This window comes from Alexandromys fortis, unplaced genomic scaffold, assembly GCF_014885135.2.
Source record: "Alexandromys fortis isolate MF-2015 unplaced genomic scaffold, M_Fortis_MF-2015_v1.1 scaffold_14, whole genome shotgun sequence".
Classification (NCBI taxonomy): Eukaryota; Metazoa; Chordata; class Mammalia; order Rodentia; family Cricetidae; genus Alexandromys; species Alexandromys fortis.
The window spans coordinates 868405-892058 of record NW_026067910.1 but is presented as its reverse complement, the minus strand read 5'-3'; the positions used below and the strand labels follow the sequence as shown (position 1 = coordinate 892058).

Here is a 23654-nt window from a genome sequence, read left to right as displayed (position 1 = left end):
CGAATTGAGTAAAACACCTATGCACCATATACAAAAAGTAAAATCTTATTTACTTATTTATTTATTTATTTTGCTTTTTCAGGCAGGTTTCTTTGTGCTATAGCCCTGGCTGTCCTTGAACTCACTTTATAGTTCAGGCTGACCTTGAACTCACAGAGATCTACCTGCCTCTGCCTCCCAAGTGCTGAGATTAAAGGCGTGCTCCACCACCGCCCTGCAAAATCTTCTATATTTGTTAGTGTACCAATTAAAGAAGATAAAACCTTCATTTGGATTGATCAGTTGAAAAGCACTTTTCATAGAACAAAACTAATTTCTTAAGGTTTTATTAGACATGAATATGAAACAGCGCAGCAGAATAATAAATGTACTAGTGACAGAAAAGACAGGAGATCCATTGGCCTAATGTTCTTTAATGTTACATGAGGGTTGTGATGTACCCAACTTACATCTTTGCTGAAAGAAGCTAGAGGAGGAACAGAGTCTTCTCACAGTTCACAATAGGCCAAGTGAGCTTCACAGCTGCTCAGGGACAGGCAGTAGAGCTCAGCAGAAACACTCACCAAAGCAGCCTGATGACTTGACTTCCACCCCTGGAACCCACAGAAAGGTGGAAGGAGAGATTGGGTTACACAGAGTAATCTTCTGGCATCTGAGGTGCCAGTGTTGGGCTGGAAAGGTTGCTCCATGGGGAAGGTGGGTGTGGAAAATGGTTCAGTCAGTAAAGTGCTTGCTGTGCAGTCTTAAAAACTTGAAATCCTCAGGACCCACGTAAGTGGTATGCACTACCATGTCTGTAAACTCAATGCTGGGAGAAGGTGGCTGTTGGACAGAGATTCAACATTTTATTAAAACTTACTAGTTTCAGCTGGATAACATGGTTTTCAGTGCTTTTATGGTTGATTATCTTGTTGTTGTTATTATTATGTTTTGTATTGAAACAGGATCTCACTATGTAATCCTAGCTGGCCTGGAACCCATAGAGATCCACCTTCCTCTGCCTCCTAAGTACTGGGATTAAAGATATGCACTACTATGCATGCTAATTCATAATATATTTTAATGTATTAAGATAGAGTTCACATTTTCAAGGTTTTCTAATATACTCAAAGTCTCAAAAGGAGATTATCTTAATTGGTCGCAGTTTTATTATCTATCCTTGTGTTTATATGCCAGTGTTTACTAGTGCAGCTTTAGACAGTTTTCTAAATACTATTCAATCCTATGTTAGTTTGGAAACTTCAACTTTTGTAGCAAAAAGGGAAGCATCAGTATTATTATTGTTTGATTATTAACAAAAAGACAAAAATACATAGTTTTATTTTAAAATTGCAAAGGGAAGGCTCCATTTAGTTTGATGGAATTCTCTATCTTTTCATCTCTATGAGATTAGTAGATATAACACTAATGCTATATAGTCTCTTTAATTTACCGAACTATATAGCCTAATGAAGATGTGTCTCACATTGCCTAAGGCCTAGTATCTTTTATCAGCTTCTGCCATGATCCTTGCTAAAACTCACTGGCCACACTGAAAGAACCCTGGGGGCATATTTATTTACCTACTTGTTTTAAATTGAACATTGCTAATATATTTTTCTGCCATATAATTGTTTACATTTTTTCTTTTACTGAGTTTTACCAAAATATATGTATAATCAGTCACAAAATTTGGTTTCGGCATTTAAACACACTATCATAAGCACTAATTTTGAAAGATATAATCAACTGTGCCCTAGTTGATTATATGGGTATAAAAGATAGACCTTGAATAAACCTTGAAAAACAAGATTTATTCTTCCAAGAATCAAAGGTACCTGTGTACCTTGTAAAAGTGTGCAATCCATTGTACTTCCTGGTACATTCAAAGGCAAGTCCATAGCTTTCAATTCTTTTAATTCGGTTTTTTAACTTTGTGATGACACTGATAGATATTTTGGTTTTACATTATTTCATTTCTAGAAATATTCAATAATTAAAATTTTAATTTTATTAAAATCTGTTGACTTTTACTGAACAATGTTAAGAAGTCATTTCCAATGTGTTTTGTCAACAGGTTGGTGATAGTATTGTTCACAAAGCCAGAGAGACCTTGGAACGAGCAATTAAACTAGTGAATGATACCAAGAAATGGGGCGCTAGGGTTGTTTACGGTGATACTGACAGGTAATGAATTTAGGGATTATAGTTGGGTTTTTGGTTTGGTTTGGGGGTGTGCTTTTTTCTTGTTTATTTTTTATTTTGTTTACATTTATCGACACCTTCTTTTTGGTGTTTGAAATAGCTTAGGGAAAATCCTTTTAAATACTTACTTCTAGATCAGTCTTCTTGTCCTTATGATCTCTTGGTTGGATAGTTCTTCTGAGTCACTGTATTTAAGTCCCTTAGAATAGTGGTAGTGGTAGTGGTAGTGGTAGTAACAATAATAACAATAGCAATAAACAACTTCCAGCTAGGGAGATGGCTCAGAGTTGGTAAAAGCATTTGCTATCCTGCCTTGAAGACCTGAATTTGGATTCACAGTACCCACATTAAAAACTAGACATGGCCACATGAGTAACCCCAGCACTAGGGAGGGCAAAGGCAGGAATATCTCTGGTTGGCTAGCTGTCACCATAGCAGAAAAATGGAGAAAAATGATAGACAGGGGCAGTCATTGTCATTCTCTGTCCTTGGTAAACACATGCCTACACGTACACTTATATACCCTACATAATCAAGAACAAAAAATAATCTTTTTAAAAGACAGTTGTCAAAGCCTTACGCTGTTAACTTTTTATTAAATCTTTTGACCTTCTTTTAAGAGAAGCAAAGAGACAAATACAGTTACCCTTTTTATCCTAGAGAATATGCAGACTTCTCTGAGCCCATTTACATCCTGGTACAGAATGGGATATCTTTTGAATCCTGGATTACTAACATTACCCTGCTTGCTTTGTTACTCATTCTAATATTTTTCAAGGTTCAGTTATTTATGTAACATCTTACTTGTTTGACTCCTTGAAATCCTTCTAGAATGTAGGTATTCTAATTTGTTGCATTCTGAAGTGGTTTTCATAATAAACTTAGAGTTCCATTGTGATCAAGCTAGGAGCACTTGCCTTAGCACCTCTGATGATTATTCAACAGAGCAATGGGAGAGAATGTTCCTAATCAATAAAAATAACTTACAAGTGATCTTTAAATAATATTTAATCCTCTCAGTCCTTCAAAATGTATATACAGCCAGCATTTTATTAGTGCTCACTGAGACCTTGTTGCATGTAGCAACCTTTTCATTACCAGTAGACAGGGATAGTTTGATGTTTCAAAGCTCCATCAATATTATCCAGTGTTGCTCATCAAAAGCCATACCTTGGTTTGTCTTTGGGCATTTCGCTGCTCAATTAAACTTCTGCTTGGTAGTCTATCAAAATAAGTACTAAAACAAACTTCATTAAGTTAGAATTCTTTGCAAAATTTGTAGAAAAGAAGAAAACTAAATACTTAAATTGTTTTTATCTCAGAGTCTATGTGTGTTAGTTGGTGATACATAGGATCATAAGTTAGCATGATTTTTACTGAATGTTATATACCATTAAAAATCTTTAAGAATTGAAACAAACCAGGCATAGTGGTACATGCCCTTGAATCCCAGCACTTGAGAAACAGTGGAAAGTAGATCCCTCTGAGTTCAAATCCAGTCTGATCTACATAGAGAGTTTCAGGCCAACCAGGGCTACACAGTGAGACTCTGCCTTTAAAACAAAAATATTAAAAAAAAATTAAAAAATAATTTCAAAATCCAATGCTCACAGGCTCTCAGAACAAAGGGGTATGTGGAATTACTTATGCTAGCAATTTATATGCTATTGGAAGTTCATGCCCTTAGGTAAGAAATTATCACCAATTAGTAATTGAGACATAAATGTAAATTTATGTTTTGATTCCTAGCAAATGCTTTCTCTATATATCAGATTTCACAAGAATATTGAGATCCAGTCAGCTAAATTTGTGGACAGTATCACTTTGATCATCATTGATTACTTGACCTGTGTAAGGATAATTTGTTTAGGCTGTGCCTTCTAACAGCAAGGTAAAAATTAATTATTGGAAGTACAAAAATTTTCCAAAATTTATGTCTTAATAATGACTTTTATTCAAATTAAGTATAAATTTTTCATTAGGAGGGTGATTATGATAAAGGGTTGAAAATGCCTTAGAAATAATAAATATTTGGCAGAGTGGAAAAAATTTCAACTGAAAGAAAGGATCTGAAATCTGTCTAGCTATATTTTTAGTATATTAACATGGCCAATCATAATTCATATAGCTTCTGACTCAGCCACTTCATCAACTGAATGAAGGAACTTGGTAAATGATGATGAGTCACCGTTGCCTCCCTCAGTCTCAAGGATCAAGATTCATAAAGAATCTTGGGTTCCAATTGAGGAGTGTCAGTTACCAGAGTATCAAAATGACACAGGAGACTGTTTTTTATTACCACCCACTTAAGTGTATTAAATAAGCATACTGTATATTATAGTGGCTCAAACAGTTATTTTATATAGTAATGGTTCTCATTCACATTTATTCCATCCAGTGGGATAAAACCTGCTTCAGTTAATGACTAAAGTAATAGTAATTCTTAGGCAGTGTAGGGAAGAACTTCCAGTAAGAATATATATACTTTCAGGATAGGGAAGTAAAATCAGAATCTCTTGGGAAATTAATCAGACCATAATTAAGAAAAACATCCTAGACAATCCCTAAAATGTATACTAATTATAATTCTAAATGTATACTTGAACCTATTTAGCCCAAAGATGAATGTTATTTAAATGTATTAAAAGTACAGTAACAATGAGAATTGGATGTAAGACACTCTTTTTTTACCAGGTGTGGTTAATGCCTGTAGTCCTAGGACTTGACAGACGAGAAGCAGAAGGATTACCCCAAGTTCTGGGCTCAAGTGGGTTACATGTTGAGCTGCAGGCTAGGCATGACTGACTACTTAACAAGGCCATCTCAAAAACAGTTGTAACAACAAAGATATCTTTTCCATTTTAGACTACTCATCTATGTACTGTTATCAGAACTTCACATTAATTCAGGGTAATTTTCTTGAAATGTAGCTCCAGATCAAGTTAACTACAGCAGAGTATCCACCAATAAGCCCATTCATACTATTAAGTAAAATCTCAAACATATAATAACTTTTAAAGTATACTGAGTGTGCTTCTAAGTGTGTATACATATACTAACTAAACATATCTATAGGATTTCGTACCCCTGACCCAAGGTTTAACATGAGTCCCTTTCTATTACTGTAGATTAGTTTTATTTCTTTCAAGTGTTTTATATAAACGGAATTGTACAGTATGTGCTTTCTTATGTCTGGTCCTGAAGAGTGAGCACTCTAAGAGACAGATGGGGGAGAGAATTAGAGAACGTAGAGGTGAGTGCTAATATAGAAATACATGTGTTATGCTGTGGTCACTTGGCCCATCTGGCAAAGTAACAATGTGACATGTTTGGATATCTAACACACTTGGTTTTATCACTTTTATTGAAATACATAGCCTTTACGGAAGTGCACAGCATGTAGTTTATAGAAAAGTATATGGGCCTGAGTAACCAGCCACCACTCTAGTCAAGTTACAGAACATTTCTTTTTGTTTGTTTTGTTTTTGTTTTTCGAGACAGGGTTTCTCTTTGTTACTTTGGAGCCTGACCTGGAACTAGCTCTTGTAGCCCAGGCTGGCCTCAAACTCACAGAGATCCGCCTGCCTCTGCCTCCCGAGTGCTGGGATTAAAAGCGTGCACCACCACCGCCCAGCAGAACATTTCTATTGCTATGAAAGCTCCTTTCTTTCTCCCCTCTACAGTCAGTACTCATTCTTCATATCAGCACCAGCATGCAGTCACATCTCTGATTTCTGTCACCACAGCTTAACTACTTGTTCTTAAATATATGCATATGTGCATCTTACTTTTAAAGTGCTTACATTCATCTTTGTGTCTGAAAAACCTAAAAATAATAACTTTTTATAATAAAAATGATTTGGCAGTCATTTATTAAACATACTCTTAGCATAAAAACCAGAAGTCACACTTCTGTATGTTTAAGTACAGTTTTTTAAGGGGAAAAGGATGTTCGTGCAAAAAGATGCATATAAATATTCTTTAGAACTTTATTCATTATAGTCAAATGAAAGGATAGAAATTTTATGGTCTATCCAGACAGTGGAGATATAGATATAGGTATCTCTAGTTATAAAAAGAAACCAGTTATCCCAACATTATACCTATCAGGTATGCTAAATAAAGAAGCCAGACACAATAGAGTATGTATGATATGGTTCCATTTATACAAAATTCTTGAAAAAACAAAACTAATCTGTAGTAACAGAAAACTAATCATATGTTAATCCTGGGGCAGGAGTACAGTTTTAAAAGACTATTTTTTTTTTTAATTAACTGTGTGCCATGCACCACCTTGAATACCCGTGGATGATCTAGGACCTTGGCAGCTTCAGTGTTTGAGTTTTAGTTGTACCTGAGCCTTTGAGAGCCGTAACTAGGTATCTTGTAAGAATCCAAGGAAAAAGGGGTAAACGGGAAAGCTTTGATAGGAAGCAACTTAAGAAGGAACAGTCAGGGTGGAGTGGATCGTCTTGGTTTAGACTTTATCAGCCAGGAAGTGACTCTGGATGAAATTTGTTCTCACAATGACTTCCGCATTACCTTGCTGTATTTTTTAATCTCTTAGTATGTTTGTGCTACTGAAAGGAGCCACTAAGGAGCAGTCTTTTAAGATTGGTCAAGAAATTGCTGAAGCTGTTACTGCTACTAATCCTAAGCCAGTGAAATTGAAGTTTGAGAAGGTAAGGAGCTAGAGTGTTACTAATCACATGCAGAGTCTCCATACCTCTACAAGTTCCTGACTCACTCAGTCTGTAGCTCTGTAAATACGCTGACTATTAAAGTTTTTACTTTTATATACTCTCTCAGTTTCAGAAGGTTGTATGTATATAGTTGTGTTTGGTTTATTTGGTTTGGTTTGGGGTTTATGTATGGTGTTTGGGTATAATGTTAGGGCCTAGCTTGTATTAACACTCTACAACTGAGCTGTATCCACCAGGCTTCCCAATTTTTTTTTTTCAGTAATATCTTAAGATGTGAAGAGATGATTTCATTTACTTTTTCTATGAAACAGGCCACTCCAACCTTAATAGTATAAGGCAGCCAACGTATCAACAGATTTTATGGTTTGGGAGTTTAGAAAAGCTACAGCAGAGTTTTTGTCTCTGCTTCAGTTTCTAGGCCCTCAGCTAGGAAGTTACAAAGGCTGACTGTAACCTCAGCAGTCAGCAACTAAGGGCTGAAATCACCTGTCGTCTTCCTGCTCCCACGTCTGCACGTGATGAATGCCTGTCTTTGTAAATGTTCCGTGTGACCTTGGAAAATGGTATATATTCTGATGAATGGTGAGACTGCTGTAGGAAGCATTGCTCAGTTCTTCCATTGGTTGTGTGGTGGAAGCATGTCTCTCCTCACTGATTCTCCGTCACTCACAAGTTGGAGATGCTAAAGTGTGCATTGTAATCATGGATTTGCTTCTTAGTCTTTATTTAGGTTTTATTGCCTTAAAAGAATGTTTTAAAATAATATTCCTTGTATTGAACAAAGACCACTTTTTCCACCTTTCTTTTCATTAATATTAGCATTAATATTAATATTGTTAATATTAATGCAGACATGAGAGTAGGAAGGTATCAGGTGCTTTTTAGTTTTTTTGGTTTTTTAAATTCTTTTGTGCCCTTATGTTATATAGATTTCTAATAGATCTTAAGAATAGCTTTATTTTTTATTCTTTTTCTGATCATTTCTGCCTTTTAATTGGGATATTAAGGCCATGTACATTTAATGTGCTAATTGATAAAGCTTGGGCATTCCACACGAACATATATATTTCAAGTTACCACTTTGACTGTGACAAACAGAAACTTTTTATTTTTAGATTAAGAAAAAATAAATATGCCAGGCACCATGGCACATGGCTGTAGTCCTAACTGTTCGGGGGGCTTAGAAAGGAGAATCACTTTAAAGACAATATGGCACAAGCCCATCGTCCTAGCTGCTCTGGGCTTAGAAAGGAGACTCACATCTAAGCCCAGGAATTCAAAGCTACTTTGAAAAAAAAAATAGACTGTGTTTTTAAAAAGAAAAATAAGAAATGTTAAATTAGGGTTTGGGGAAGAGGGGAGCTTAGAGGCAAGAAAAAGGATAAAATTTGTAATTTAAAATAAAAGGAATGTCCTATCGGTCCAGGGATCTATCCTAAAGATGAAATCAAATAAGGTGTAAGGTTGTTTACCGCAGCCTTATTTCTAACGCCTAAAGATTCAGACATTCTCAGTGCCCCTTAGTAAGTGAACAGTCACCTTTTTCACAGCACCCTTACACCATGGTCCCCTTAGGAGGTCATCAGTCACCTTGGTCATAGCACCCTTACACCATGGGCCCCTTAGGAGGTCATCAGTCACCTTGGTCATAGCACCCACATACCATGGGCTATTCTGTAGCTTTAAGACAGATGAACCTTCCGCACTCAAATGCAATGCTCTCCCAAGAAAACTATTGACTTAAAGCTACAAACTGCAAAGCAGTGTATGTGGTAAGCTGCTGGTGCAGGTAGAATAGTTGGATTTTTCACAGAGCATCTCTGGAAGGAACAGAGGAATTCAATAGCAGCAAACCTTTAGGAAGTTCTCACTGCTTATTCTTATAACTTTAATTTATGTTATATGCTGATATAAAGTAATTTAAAATTAATATTTAATTGATGGCTTTTGAAAAATATCACTTGAATTAGAAGCAAGTCAGTGCAAAAAAAGGAGTAAATGGTTAAGAAGTACTAGCAATTGATTCTGTGTGTTTTCACATTCCAGATTGTAGATCAGAGTTCATTGCATCCTTGGGAATATTTAAACATTTTATATTGGTATCCAAATACAGAGAACAATAACAGAAAATCAGTCATAGTTTGAGGAAGGTGGTTACTAAGAGTCATTCTGTCAATTTTACTACAGGTATATTTGCCCTGTGTTTTACAAACAAAAAAGAGATATGTGGGTTACATGTATGAAACTCTGGATCAGAAGGACCCAGTATTTGATGCAAAAGGAATAGAAACAGTCAGAAGAGATTCTTGCCCTGCTGTTTCTAAGGTAGGTTCTATATATGTTGTTTATAACAGTGAGATATAAGTAGTAATGAACCTGGTATAGATGTAACTGTCCTTAAATGTGCATTTAGTTTAAGGGCACAGAACTATGGTGGGGGGGGCGGGAATAAGTGAATTTTGAGAATTTTATTTCTAGCTGGAAACTACTCTACTTCAGTGCTTAGTTTCTGACTTCTTCCCATTCTTTGTTCTCTCAGAATTAAGCGTTTATTGCCTGTCGCCTTTGATGATAGGGTAGCTTCTCATATAACAGCTCCCACAGTGTACGGAGCAGCAAGAAGATGAGAGGCTACAGACCTCCTCAGTAACTGAGCTCATCCCGAGTTGACCGGACCCACTTTGTGTCGGATCATGTCATATCACACATACTTACAACACAGAAAACTGTCACTTACAAAGCTATAAAAAAGGCTGATTTTTTTATTTGACTCATTGGTAATATTAAATTTTTCTTTATCTTTTCTATAGCCAAATTGGGTTCTTTTAGTACATAAGTTTTGGTCCTGTTTCTCATGCTTTAAGTACTTTGACTGTTTAAGAAAAACAAGTTTCATGTTTTTCATCACATGGCAAATGTTTCATCAGAACATCATTCCAGTATGATTTTTCTCAAGCTGTATGATATTCTTAGAAACAGCAGGCTATATAACATCTCAAACTTCAGTCTCTAATCATTTTTATTATCTAATCACAAGATCAAGGGCGTGTACGTGTGTGTGTGTGTGTGTCTGTATTTGACTCAATACCCGAAAGCTTTTTAATGAAAGTACAATGATAATGCTGAAACATAACTGGGTGCTAGTTTATCTTTTCTGCATCTTTTTGTTTTAAGATACTTGAACGTTCTCTAAAGCTGCTGTTTGAAACAAGAGATATAAGTCTAATTAAACAGTATGTACAGCGACAATGTATGAAGCTTGTGGAAGGGAAAGCCAGCATACAAGATTTTATCTTTGCCAAGGAGTACAGAGGAAGTTTTTCTTACAGACCTGGAGCTTGTGTTCCAGCTCTTGAACTTACAAGGTAATGACACACACAACAGCCTAACAATCCTCAGGACACAGCCAGGCCATTGCAGAGGCCACCTGCAGCAGTAAGAGAAAAGACAGTAGCCACGATGCAGTGTTTCCCACACTGATGTTCCCTGTGCTCTGTAAGATCTCCTCTTCTGGGCTTTTCTTAGGAAACTCAATGCAGTACAGTTGTGATGTTTCTGATTACATTTGCTTCTTCCGTAGAATCTCTAAGCCATCTTTATTTTGAACTGCCAGAGCAGGCATTTCGATTTCTTTCTGCAGATTGTTTAGTCAGTTCTCTCTTCTTTCCCTGTTAGATAATGCTTAATAGGGTCTTGCACCATTCGGTTCATGGTGCTGTAGAGAGTATGTTTCTACTTGACAGCAGCTGAGCCAAGTGTATATAATTCTCAAAGAAGCAGCAGTCTAATTTGAAGGTAGCCCTGTAGATTGCTCATTATTTCAAGCTTAATTCTGAATTAATTTGCTGGGAAGGTGCCTTCTGTGACATTCTGACTATGTACTTCATTTGGGTTTGAACAGGAAAATGCTTGCTTATGACCGGCGCTCTGAGCCTCGGGTTGGAGAACGAGTACCATATGTCATTATTTATGGGACCCCCGGACTGCCCCTTATCCAACTGATAAGGCGCCCAGCAGAAGTCCTACAGGATCCGTCTCTGAGACTGAATGCCACCTACTATATCACCAAGCAAATTCTTCCACCTCTGGCAAGAATCTTCTCTCTTATTGGTATTGATGTCTTCAGCTGGTATCATGAATTACCAAGAGTAAGTTTACTAAATAACGCATGTCCTATAAATATTTCAAATTTCAGTATATTATTATTGGAAGAAGAATATAAGCTAGGAAACTAGGTTAAGACTTCAGAGAATTTGTGCTGACTGGCATATAAAATGCTATATCTTGGTTAGAAGCCAGGAAACTGAGAGGTTTTTTTTTAATTGCCAAGACCAACAAGAATTCTAAGTCAATGACCTTTCTAAGATACTTTACTCCTTAATATTTATTCAAAATGATTTTAGATGGCACCATAAGACTCCAAGAACAGAATATATTATTTCAATGTAAAAAGAGTACCAGATCCCTGAAATAAGTATTAATGTCAACTGAAGAATTCTTGGGTGACATGTATCCAATTAAATTTGAAATGATCTGGCCTTACTTTCGTTGGACCTTTACACTCTACTGACTAACAAAACAAGGTATCTGATGGTAGTGTAAGTTCAGGGGCTAAACCGATAGTTAAGTGGCTAAGAGCACTTGTTGTTTATATAGAGGACCCAGATTCAATTCCCAGCATTCACATAGTGGCTCACAACCATCTGTAGACCAGTTCCAGGAGATCCAACAGGCATGTATGTATTACACAGACATACAAGCAGACAAGACATTTATACACATAAAGTAAAATAAATAAAATCATTTTATTATTTATTTTTTAAAATCATCCAGGTAAGTAAAGGCTTTGGTCCCTTCTATACCCCAGTATCTAAAACAATAGTTATTCATCATTTGTTGAATGAAAGAAAGAAAAACCTATAATTAAGGGACTAGCTGCTTGCCTGTGAAGACCACCCAGACTTAACTTCTGAACTGATGTTGTTGTAGATCCAGAAAACGACCAGCTCCTCCAGAAGTGAACTGGAAGGGCGGAAAGGCACTATCTCCCAGTATTTCACCACTTTACACTGTCCTGTGTGCGATGACCTGACTCAACATGGCATCTGTAGCAAATGTCGGAGCCAGCCTCAGCATGTAGCAGTCATTCTCAACCAAGAAATCCGAGAATTGGAGCGTAAACAGGAGCAACTTGTGAAGGTACAGCCTTGCTTAGTAGATCTGAACTCCCAAACACTCTTGACTCTTCAGGGAGATAGTATCCACTCTTCAGTGTAGAGTGAGATATGAAACCAGTATGGAAAATGAAGTAAGCATTCTACACAGATAAACTTCTAAAAGTCTAAGAAATGCTACAGTTGGGGCTGGAGAGATGACTCCGGTTAAAAGTGCTTGTTGCTCTTGCAGTGGACCTGAGCTCGGTTCCTAGCTCCCATATGACAGCTAACAACTGCCTACAGCTCCCATTCCAGGGGATCCAGTGCCCACTGGCCTCCATGAGAGACCTACATGAATGTTATACACATAAGCTCACTCAGAGGCACACACGCACATATACACACACACATTAATAAATAATTTTTTTAATTAACACTGTAATTTAACTAATTAGTAAAAATGACTTAGGTTATTTTTGTTTAGTTTTTGGTTATGTAGGATAGTGTGTTGTTTATTGAAACCTAGATTACAGTGGGCATTTATACAATTTCTTTTATTTAAAAATAATAAAGGTTCTAGCTGATTTATCACTTGCCACTTTCATCAAACTAGTCATCTTAAAGATGGATGAGTGAACTTGTGAAATCTACAGTTCTGAGAATCCAGATAGAAAATAGATAATGAATCAAATCTTCCTGATGAAAGTGCTATAATCACTCTTGCTGATAGTTTAAGTAATTTGCATTTTATGCTCCCAATAAGTGAGTGGCTAAGCTGGACTATTAACATGAAATATAACAGTTACATGTAATTCTAGTAAAAATAAACAAGCAAACCTCTCTTGATGTAAGTTAAAAAATGAAATCTAAGCAGAAAGTGTCTCTCTGTACCCATTTCTTGGTCACACTGTGCCCTTCACATCTCCCATTCAGAGGACTGAGGATCGCTACTCTTCCTGTGAGTTTACCCCCTGAGAAACAAACCTTTGTTATACTCATGAGTATACCTTAATCTTACCTATGTTCTGGTCTTTGAATCCCTGTTCCCTCTTTCTAAAAATGTTTTTCTTCTCCCCTTGGGATCACCTGAGAGGAATCAAGTGTAAACAGCTGGACAGGGAAAGCCTTCCCTGTAGTAGACTTCTGCCATTCTTCCCGCTTCCTGTAACTGAAGCTCCACCTGATTCTTGCCCACACTGGTGGCGGTGTGCTAGACATATTGACTGAGTGAATGGGCAACCTCCTGCTTAGTTCTTACCATCTAGAGCACTAGTTGAGTGGTCCTAGTTAGTACAGCTACTTAAGTCACTGGGCACTCCTAGCTTTATTTGTTTTACCAGCTTCTATCATGTGTCAGCAACAGCTAAATCTCAGAAAAATTCTCTCTTTGGATTCTGGTATCATATGTTGCCAAGAACAGAACTTCAGACCTGCTGTGATCAAGCGTGAGTTAGTCTCTTCTAGGATCTCTTTGTCTTCTGCTGTCGGTGGAAATCACCACTCTAGATGATGCCATCAGTTCAGAAAGTACTCACCTTGCCAGTAGGTCTCACTTCTCACAAAGATACAGCTTAAAAGAAATGATAGCATTTGTAAATAAAGATGGAGAATGGTTTAACGTCTTTCCAAAGACTCTAAGCCGAGCATGGTGGACATGACTACAATCGAGATAGTTAAAGTGTGTGTGGGAATTTTTATAAATCATCATTTACCAGGCACTCAGTAAGAAATGGGAAAATATTAATAGCTTTTGGTAGCTCTCTCAGCCCAAGATTAGTCGAGGAATTAGAAATACAACTGTGTTGGGGCACTCGGGAGGCAGAGACAGACAGACCTCTGAGTTCGAGGCCATCATGGTCTTGAGAGCTAATTCCAGGACAGCCAGGACTACACAGAGAAACCCAGTCATAGAAAAAAATAATAAAGGTACAGAAGGTTGAAGCATCATAAACTAATTCTTATGGTTGTGTATCAAACTCTGAAACGCTAAATTAGACAATATATATCTTAGGTGTTTATAGAGTGTTTAAAATTTGACCTCGTTGGGGCTGGTTCATCCCTTCCTGCTCTTTCAGTGTGTCTGTGAGCACCCACACATGTCACACAGACACACATGTCACACACACACATATACACATAAATAATAAATGTAGTAAATCTACTTAACAGTTGCTCAGATAGAATTGCATGCTCTAAGTAGGGAAAGCTAAAAACACTGGAGGATGCAAACACTCATTCACACCAGTGCCCAAGAAGAGGAAAATTGGGAAGGAAAGTCATAATTTTCTAATGGCAACTAAAGCTCTGCATTGCCAGTATTGACTTTAATCAAAGCATTGTGTTCATTGTCCTATCCTTATAATATGGTAGTCTTTGTCATCTGTGGTAAACACTCAAATGATTTAAGCTATTTTCTTTTCCCTTTTCTTCCTCCCAACCCTCCCATATACCTCTCCTGCTCAGTCTGTATAGTGTTACTTTTATATATGTTTTCAGGACTGACTGGTCAGCATAGGATAACCAATTGGTGGGGTCTTCCCAAGGGAAAGATCATTTCTTCATCTCTCAGTATTCCTGTAGTTGCCTATAGTTCCTTTGTGTGGGGTTGAGGCTTCTGGGCTTTCCCCTGTCCACTTTAATGTTTTCTATTTGATCAGGTTATGTATGGGCAGACATGTTAATAGGCTTTAGAAGTGTAGCTTCCGATGTTACTAGGAGAGACAGTCTCACAGCAAACTCCCTGGCCCTCTAGCTTTTATAGTCTTTCTGCCCTCTCTCCCACAGATTTTTTTGGACTCCAAAACTCTCTGTTTTGATATGGTTTTCTATAATGGTCTCAGTCTCTTGCATGAGGGGTGAAGACTTCACTTACCTGTGGGTATAAGGACAGATATTTAGAATGTAGTTAGATATCATACTACTTTAGTAAAGTGGTAGTTATAGATTTGCCACCAGGGTCCATGATCTCACAATGATATTTTTTTAATATCTGCCTTCTAAGCTAAAATGCAATCCTGCTTTTGTATTGTTTGAATTTTTAAACTTAAGTATGAATCAAGCTATAACACTCAGGGTTTAAATCGCCAGTAAAGCCTTGAAAGTAAACATTTGAGCTAAATTTAGCAAGCTGCATATTCCAGCCTAGATTATTTACCAGACAGGCACAGAGAGTTCTTAAATATTCATCAGTTTGTCCTGGCACCTGAATGTAACTGTAGCACAAACAGCTGCAACACAGAAATGCTATATTGGGGAATAGATTTGAGTCTGTTGGCAAAGATCTCATTAGCAAAAGGCTTCCTAGAAAAGTATGCTCCATCTTTGCAGAGTATGTGCTTCTAAGCAGTTCACTGTGGCAGTAACCAACATTGTAAACAATGACCCATGTGCATTGGAAAATGGATCCTTCAGTTGACATGAGGTGCTTATAGATAAAAATTTCAGTGCCTTGGGAGCCATCTTTAAACCAGAACCCCTCCTACAAATAAACTAGAGCTGTAATTACAGTGAGCTCATTTATCTCTTGAAATAGTCTAGTGCTGTTTGTTGCTGCTTGCCATTGTGTCTGCTCTCTCCCTCACTTCTGAAGAACTCCATGACTCAGCTCATCTTCTTACCTGAGCCTCCAGAGTAACTAGGACTGAATGCTTGCCACTTGAGCTCCCTTTTCTAACCCCACAGTTGTTCTGTATTTCCTTGACTCTGAAGAGTTCTCACTAGTATTGGTTTAAACTAGTTTTTCATGTTTCATATCATTTTAACTACGTCTGTGACTATCATAAACTCTGATGACTGTTTATCATAATGCTTCCCCTTTTCTAGAAATATTTCCTGTGACTGATTATTTTTAAGCACTGTTTTAGTTAGGTTTCTATTTCTGTGAAAAGACACCATGACCACAGCAACTCTTATAAAGAGAAACATTTATTTGAGGTGGCAGTTTACAGTTTCAGAGATCTAGTCTATTACCATCATGGTAGGGAGCATGGGGGCTAGGAATAGTGTGGCAGATAGATAGGCAGACATGGTACTGGAGAATGCTACATCTTGATCCAAAGGCAACAAGTGAATTGTCTCATTGGGTGTAGCTTAATCATAATGAGTCCTCAAAGCCCACCTGCACAGTGATACACTTCCTCCAACAAGGCCACACCCACTCCAACAAAGCCATAACTCCTAATACTGCCACTCCCTTTGGGGGCTACTTTCTTTCAAACCACCACCACTGCTGAGAGCTGCTGGTAGCAATGACTTTTACCAGAGGCCATGGTATTATACAGCAGGTGACAACTAGTGTTCAGCCAGTCGGCCCACCAAGATGAATAACCCTCTGTTGGGGAGCCCCACTAGGCAAAGCCTATGGGGTTACTGGCTATGGAAACTAGTTGTTTTCTGTCTGTAATTTCTCTCATATGCCACTTCATTTCTTCCCCAAGAACTGAATTTCTTCCCTAAGAACAGCTATGGGTGTTTTCCCACTGCCTGTGTATCTCTGTCATGTAAACATTCCATCTACTGGGCACATATATAGCTGTGGATGGTCAGGAAGATGATTTCTGTTTAAGTTGTATTCTTCTGATGAATAGAAATAATACGAAGATATCTTTCATTATTCAGACTGACATAGAAAGTTAATGCTATTCTCAGTCACAAAGACAGCTAATTTGGACTTCAGAACAGACTGGTTGCCCCTGAAGACAAATACACAGTGTTTATTGCTGAACCCAAGTCAGAAATGAGGCAACTTTGGTAGACACAACTCCTTGTCTAGCAACTGAGACTTTGTGCATGTACTCCCTACCACTCAAGGTTCTGCTGTGTCTAGTAAAGAGCTACATGCATGTCCAAGCGTTACTTACTGACTGATCAATGTGACATCCCTAGCCTAAGAGAAACTACATTACCTAATCCTGTGTTATGAGAATGGGTCAGGCCCTGAAAATGTAACAGATAATTGTCCAGAGTTTGGCTGTGAGAGAAGAGGCAGCAGTATAGACAGGAGAGGCTGAGGGAGTAGAGCCAGAGATATGGAGGCTGTAGAGCTACTTAGAGAAGCTGCTATGTAGAATAATGAGGAGCCTAGGTAGAGCTATTTAGGAATCTATGTAGAAGAGCAAGAGAGGTTTTTATAGAGGATTTTTTTCAAGGTGAATTAAAAGAAAAGGTTACCATCATAGAACATCTGTGTTTTCTTATTTTTCCCCTCAGATAGAAAAAAAATCTATCGCTCAAATAGATAAGAATTTTTCCTAAAGCCGGGCGGTGGTGGCGCATGCCTTTAATCCCAGCACTCGGGAGGCAGAGGCCTGTGGATCTCTGGGAGTTCAAGGCCAGCCGGGTCTACAAGAGCTAGTTCTGGGACAGGCACCAAAGCTACAGAGAAACCCTGTCTTGAAAAAAAAACAAAAAACAAAAAAAAAATAAAGAATTTTTCCTAAGCCCTCACCACATTCATGGATTTTTTGCACACCCTGGGTGCTGACTGGAGGCTGCCTCCCCCGAAGTCAGCCATATACCATTTCGCACTCTCTGGCCCCCAAGGCTTTTTCCATACCATAATGCAAAAATTCATTCATTCTAACTTTAAAAGTCCCCATCATCTATTATTGTTGCAACAATATTTAAAAATCCAAAGTTCAAAGTCTCTTCTGAAATTCATGCAATCTCTTAACTGCAATTCCTATAAAGTAAAAATTAAAAAAAAACAGATCACTAATGTCCAACATATAATGGCACAGGATATACATTGCCATTCCAAAATATAAGGAAGGAAGCATAGTGAGGAAATACTGGACCAAAGCAAGACCAAAAACCAGCTGGGCAAACTCCAAACTGCATCTACGTGTCTGGTGTCAAAATGCTCTTCAGATCTCCAACTCCTTTCAGCTTTGTGGACTGTAACACACTTCTTTCTCTTGCACTCCTAGTTAGCAGCTCTCCTCAGCAGGTTTCCCATGACTCTGGCATCTCCAACATCTAGGGGTCTCTAGAGCAATCCAGGCTTCAGCTTCACAGCTTCACAAAACGGCTTCTCTAGGCCTCCATTCCAGTATACCCCTGACATGTGGCCTGGCCTCAGAGACTTTCGTTGGTTGTGGAAGTAGATTCCACAACCCCTTTCTTCTGCCCTTAACTCTAAAGCCAAAACCATGTGACCAAAGCTGCTAAATTCTGCTATTTGCTGGGGCTGGAACATGACCCCTTTGTTCAATTACATCTTCACCAACTTTCTGTTTTCAGTGGTTTCTTTCACTGCCTAAGCTTGGCCATCCTGGAACTTGCTGTGTACACCAGTCTGGCCTCAAACTCAGAGATCTACCAGCCTCTGCCTTCCAAATGCTAGGATTAAAGGAGTGCACCACCACACCTGGCTCTAAACTTTTAATTTCTTTTCACAAGTTGGAAACTTAGTTGGGTAGGATCTTTCCCTAAGGTCACCACTCCCTTCATTCCATTTCTTAATTTATTTATCTCCTTGAACACAGTATTTAGTTCTATTCCACTTCCTGGTGCCCTTTTTCTTAATGTACGATTTGTATTTTTATTTGTTCATCTTGCTCCTTTTCCATATAAATCTTTATCAGAGTTAACGCTATTAAACGCATGACAGCAACTCTACTAGGCTGTTTTGAAATTTGGCCATTTTAAAGTTAAAACTTGGCCATTTTCTTTCAAACCACCACAATGACCAAGGCAGCTTTTAAGAACAAACATTTAATTGAGGATTGGTTTACAGTTTCAGAGGTTTAGTTCATTATGGTGAAAACATGGCAGCACACAGGCAGAGATGGTGCTGGAGAAGTAGCTGAGAGTCCCCTCCTGATCCACTGACCGAGAAAGAGGGATGGGGAGAAGAGGAAGGGAGGGGACAAAGGGTCTTATGCATCCCAAGCTGCTCTCAAAACTTGCTGTGTAACCAAGGATGATGTTAAACTCATGCTGATCTTCGCCTGCTGTTTATAGGCGTGCACCAATACACTCAGTTTATGCACTTGTAACCCTGGGGGTTGAATCAGTGACCCTCATGCATGTTAAGCAAATACACTCAAATGCCTCTCTTCTACCTCTTTTGAGATACCATTGTAGATTGGCATCACCATGTTGTGTGCAACACTAGAACTTTTTCTTCCAATGTGTCTACATGTTGGTACCTGTTTGCAGGTTTTGTTTATTTCTCTTCCCCTTCTCTCCCAACCCCTCTTATGATCATTATTATATACCCATTATATCTGTGAGATGTGACCAATTTTAATTTCTATACATGAAAATGTGATATTTTTGTCTTCTATATCTGGTTTATTTCACTTTGTTGCATCCTTATTGCTACAAGTGACAGGTTTTCCTTTATTACTGAATAATATTTCATTTTATAGGTATGCCTTTTTTTTCCTATTCATCTGTTGGTACATACTTCAGGTGATTCCATATCTTAATTATTGATAATAGAAGTGACAATAAACATGAAAGTTGAGTGTTTGTTTCATACAGTGATTTCATTCCTTTGGATATATACTAAGTAGTAGAAATAATTGCATCTCCAGGCATGGTGGCACACACCTTTAATGCCAGCACTTGGAGGCAGAAGCAGGCGGATCTCTGTGAGTTCAAGGTCAACCTGGTCTACCAAGTGAGTTCCAGGACAGCCAGGACTGTTACACAGAGAAACACTATCTCAAAAATTAAAAAATAAATTAAAGTAAAAGTAATAATTGCATTATGATAGTTTTGTTCTGAATCTTAAGGAATCGCTATACTGTTTTCTGGTTATCTTTTTTAAAAATAACTATTCTAATTGGTATGAAATGATATCTCATTGTAAATTTGTGTGTTGGCTTAGTTTTTTGAAAGAGAATATTACAGCCCAGGTTAGCCTGGAACTCAGGATTCTCCAGCTTGAAGGATTACAGGAACATGCCATCCCAGCAGCTCTCCACTGTGGTGGTGTTTATTATTGCCTGCTTATTAGTCATGTTAACTGCTTCTCTGGGTTGGCCTTTGAGTTTGTGTTCCTTATCTGGGTATTTCTTATCGCATGAATGGTTTTCTGATATTTTCTCCCATTCCACCACTGACTGTTTCCTTAGCTATGCAGAGCATCTTAGTTCTATATAATTACATTTGTGGACTGTATGTCTGTACTACGGGAATTCGCGAGCCAGGAAAGGAGCCTGGAGATTTAGACACACAGAGACAGACACACGGGTCTTCCTTGAAAACCCCAAGAATGCCCTCTTTATTGTGTTCCAGGGCAGCTTATGTAGGGAGCCTTGATGTGGGAGTCCCCTCTGTGTGCTGTGATTACCATTAATGAACAAAGAAACTGCTTTGGACCTATAGCAAGGCAGAATTTAGGTAGACAGGGAAAGCTGGACTGAATTCTGGGAGAAAGGAGGGCAGAGGGAGAAGCCATTGATCCATTCATTGCTGGAGATTAGATGTGCTGAAACTTTGCTGGTAGGCCACAACCTTGTGGTGATATACAGAGTACTAGAATGGTTTAAACTAAGATGTTAGGTTAGCCAATAAGAAGTTAGGCCAAGCAATGATTTAGTTAATAGTTTCTGTTTTCAGGGGCTGGAGAGATGGCTCAGAGGTTAAGAGCATTGCCTGCTCTTCCAAAGATCCTGAGTTCAATTCCCAGCAACCACATGTTGGCTCACAACCATCTGTGATGGGGTCTGGTGCCCTCTTCTGGCCTGCAGGCGTACACACAGACAGAATATTGTATACATAATAAATAAATAAACAAACAAACAAACAAACACATAAATAAATAGTTTCTGTTTTCGGGTGTAAGCTAGCTGGGTGGCTGGGAAGAACAAGTGGGGCCCCCTCCCTCCAACAGATCCTTAACTGATGGCCACGCCCCAGCCAAACCCACCAGAAACCACTCCTCTGCCATCAGGAACTTTTTGTGAACTAGCCTTTAGAAATACCTTGCTCATAAACAGTAAGCAAAGTTTCTGGGAGATTAAGCAGATGAAATTTTCTATACTGAATTAAGTTTGCTGGTTATCTGAGTGAGCAGAAGGGATTTAAAAACGTATTTGCATAAATACATAGACGTTTTTCTTACTGTTTTATCTGTTTTTCTTACACTTTCAGATATGCAGGAACTGTACAGGTTCCTTTGACCGACATATCCCATGTGTTTCTCTCAACTGCCCAGTACTTTTCAAACTCTCACGAGTAAACAGAGAATTATCCAAGGCACCATATCTCCGGCAGTTACTGGACCAGTTTTAAGTTATCAGTATCACAGAACTCCAGGTGCTATTTGTTCAGCGTTTACCACTCACCTCCTCTGCATGGTGCTTTTCAACATCCATCCAGTCCAAGATGTCCATTGTCTGTCTGTCATCGAAGACTATGAAGATTCCTGCTAACTGAATTAAAAAGTATACATGTTGATCTCTGAATAGCTCACTTCTTACAATGTACAAATTTCTCATTCTTTCACCTTTTAACCTTGTTTTATAATAATGTAAGTGTTGGATTTGCTCCAGTTTATGTACCATCTTGTAAATCCATTTGAACAGATCACGTTTACTTCCCTGTGGAAGGAACACTGAGAACCTCTTAAAAGAAAGTCATTCGTGTGTATTCCTTAAACTGTCTGTATCAAGACGTGTTGCTTAGAGATATCCACTCACTTTATAATTTTGACTGCAAAATATTTTGTAAATACACTTTTTTACTTTTCAAACAACGGAGTAAAATAATGTGCAATGAATTTTATACAATGATTTTCACGTTGTTGGTATATCTCCTCTAGGTTTTGCTTGACTCAAAGGTAGATTTGTTACTTTGATCAAACTGTGCAAATAGTACCATGTGTAGCATTTTTTGAAACATTCTTTTCTAAAGACCGCTGTCTTGCTTTAGCTACTAATGGGGCATTGTGAGGAACTGTGCAAAGACATTTTTGTTACAAACCTGTGGGCCTGTTGCAATACTTTAAAAATAAAATAAAAAAATTTATTCCATTTTGCTTGTTTTGTATAGACATTTCTATTGCTTCTAAATATGCTTAAAATATTTTCTTTCCTTATGTACTGTACAGTTAATCTTATTTGCCATCCCTTGAACACAAATGTGTATTTAGGATATTTGTATAACTGTATAAAATGAAAAAGGAATTATGTGGTCAGTGCATTGTTTTTTAAACTGGAAATCATTTTGTTTTAAGAGTTAATAATGGAAACCAAATTGAAAATTGAATAAAATATGAAACATAGTGCTGTGACTTTTATCTTGCCATAAGTAGAATTCTCTTCATCTGTTCTATAGGCAACATGGGTTCCATCTAACCCTAGGTGTTCCTGAATTTTAATGAGGTAAACTTAGTGGACTCATGCCTTTGAGCCATAACAAAAGGATGGTTTTGGGTTAAAAGCATGAACGTTCTTTTCTCTGTCCAGAGGGCTGGATTGAACAGAGATGTTTTCAGCACACACACACACACACACACACACACACACACACACACAAAATAATAATAATAAAAAAAAAAACACTTTTAAATCTATATTTGGAAAACAACCAAAGGAGATTTAAATTTTGAGGCCTGTGACTAAATAGTAGCTAGCTGTTTACAAGGTTAAATTAATAGCTTATCAGAACTACATTGATTAATATGTTAAAACTTTGAATTTTTTAAGTCAAGGATAATATAACAATAGCATAGCCAGAGGGAAAGAAATCTGAAACACTGCTCATTCCCACACACCTTACGTCACTTCCTCAGACCTTCACAGCTTGTGTTCACACACCTTAAATGACTTTCTTAGACCCTCACAATTTACTTAACTTTAAACTTTTCCTTTTTCCATCCAAGCATTTAGCATTAGACACAGATGATTGATTACTGAGAGCAGTCATTGAAATTTCAGCAAGTTCTTTTTTTTTATTTAACAAAATTTTCTGTCTCTTCCCCCCCACCGCCTCCCATTTCCTTCCCCCTCCCCCAATCAAGTCCCCCTCCCTGTCAGCCCAAAGAGCTATCAGGGTTCCCTGCCCTGTGGGAAGTCCAAGGACCACCCACCTCCATCTAGGTCTAGTAAGGTGAGCATCCAAACTGCCTAGGCTCCCACAAAGCCAGTACATGCAGTAGGATCAAAAACCCATCAGCAAGTTCTTTTAAATAAAGGTAAATTTAGTTAGTAAATAGTATGGTAGCTTGAGTATTTACATTCAAACCCACTTGGTGAGTTTCTCTTTCAGCTTGGAGCCTGTGGGTAAGCCTTCCTCAGAGAGGGACACTGAGTAGCTCTAGAACAAACAGGCACTGGTTTTTACATATAAAATGGACTGACCAAGCACCTGCAGCCTTTTGGAGAGAAACTTGTTGCTTGCTGTTGCTAAACTGATAAAGTGAAGGCCAGCCATCAACACGATCAGAGACCTGAGAAGGGTAAATTTGAGCAGAAAATGTAATCCAAATGGCCTCTGTATCCGTGAAAGTGACAGACTAAGCCTCTACCTAGATGGTTACTGTATGCTTCTCTGTGGTCATCTTGATGGTTTTCTTGTGAGCAGAGGTTGTCTTCGGCTGACCCACAAGGCCTGAGGTTTTCCTGTAGATCAATGTGGGAAAACTACCCTGCCTTGA

General features: G+C 38.1%; 1 protein-coding gene across 4 annotated transcripts in view; it reads left to right on the top strand.

Moving 5' to 3' along the window:
• Rev3l (REV3 like, DNA directed polymerase zeta catalytic subunit) overlaps nucleotides 1–22280 on the top strand; it is a 133268-nt gene extending 110988 nt beyond the window's left edge. For all 4 annotated transcript variants that reach the window (XM_050138113.1, XM_050138112.1, XM_050138114.1 and 1 more), the window contains exons 26-32: nucleotides 2057–2166; nucleotides 6752–6866; nucleotides 9075–9212; nucleotides 10062–10252; nucleotides 10789–11035; nucleotides 11877–12086; nucleotides 21149–22280. In XM_050138113.1, coding sequence (XP_049994070.1) covers nucleotides 2057–2166; nucleotides 6752–6866; nucleotides 9075–9212; nucleotides 10062–10252; nucleotides 10789–11035; nucleotides 11877–12086; nucleotides 21149–21289 — 1152 coding nt within the window. In that variant the 3' untranslated portion in view covers nucleotides 21290–22280. The remainder of the gene's footprint in view (nucleotides 1–2056; nucleotides 2167–6751; nucleotides 6867–9074; nucleotides 9213–10061; nucleotides 10253–10788; nucleotides 11036–11876; nucleotides 12087–21148) is intronic.
• Nucleotides 22281–23654: the final 1374 nt, after the last annotated feature.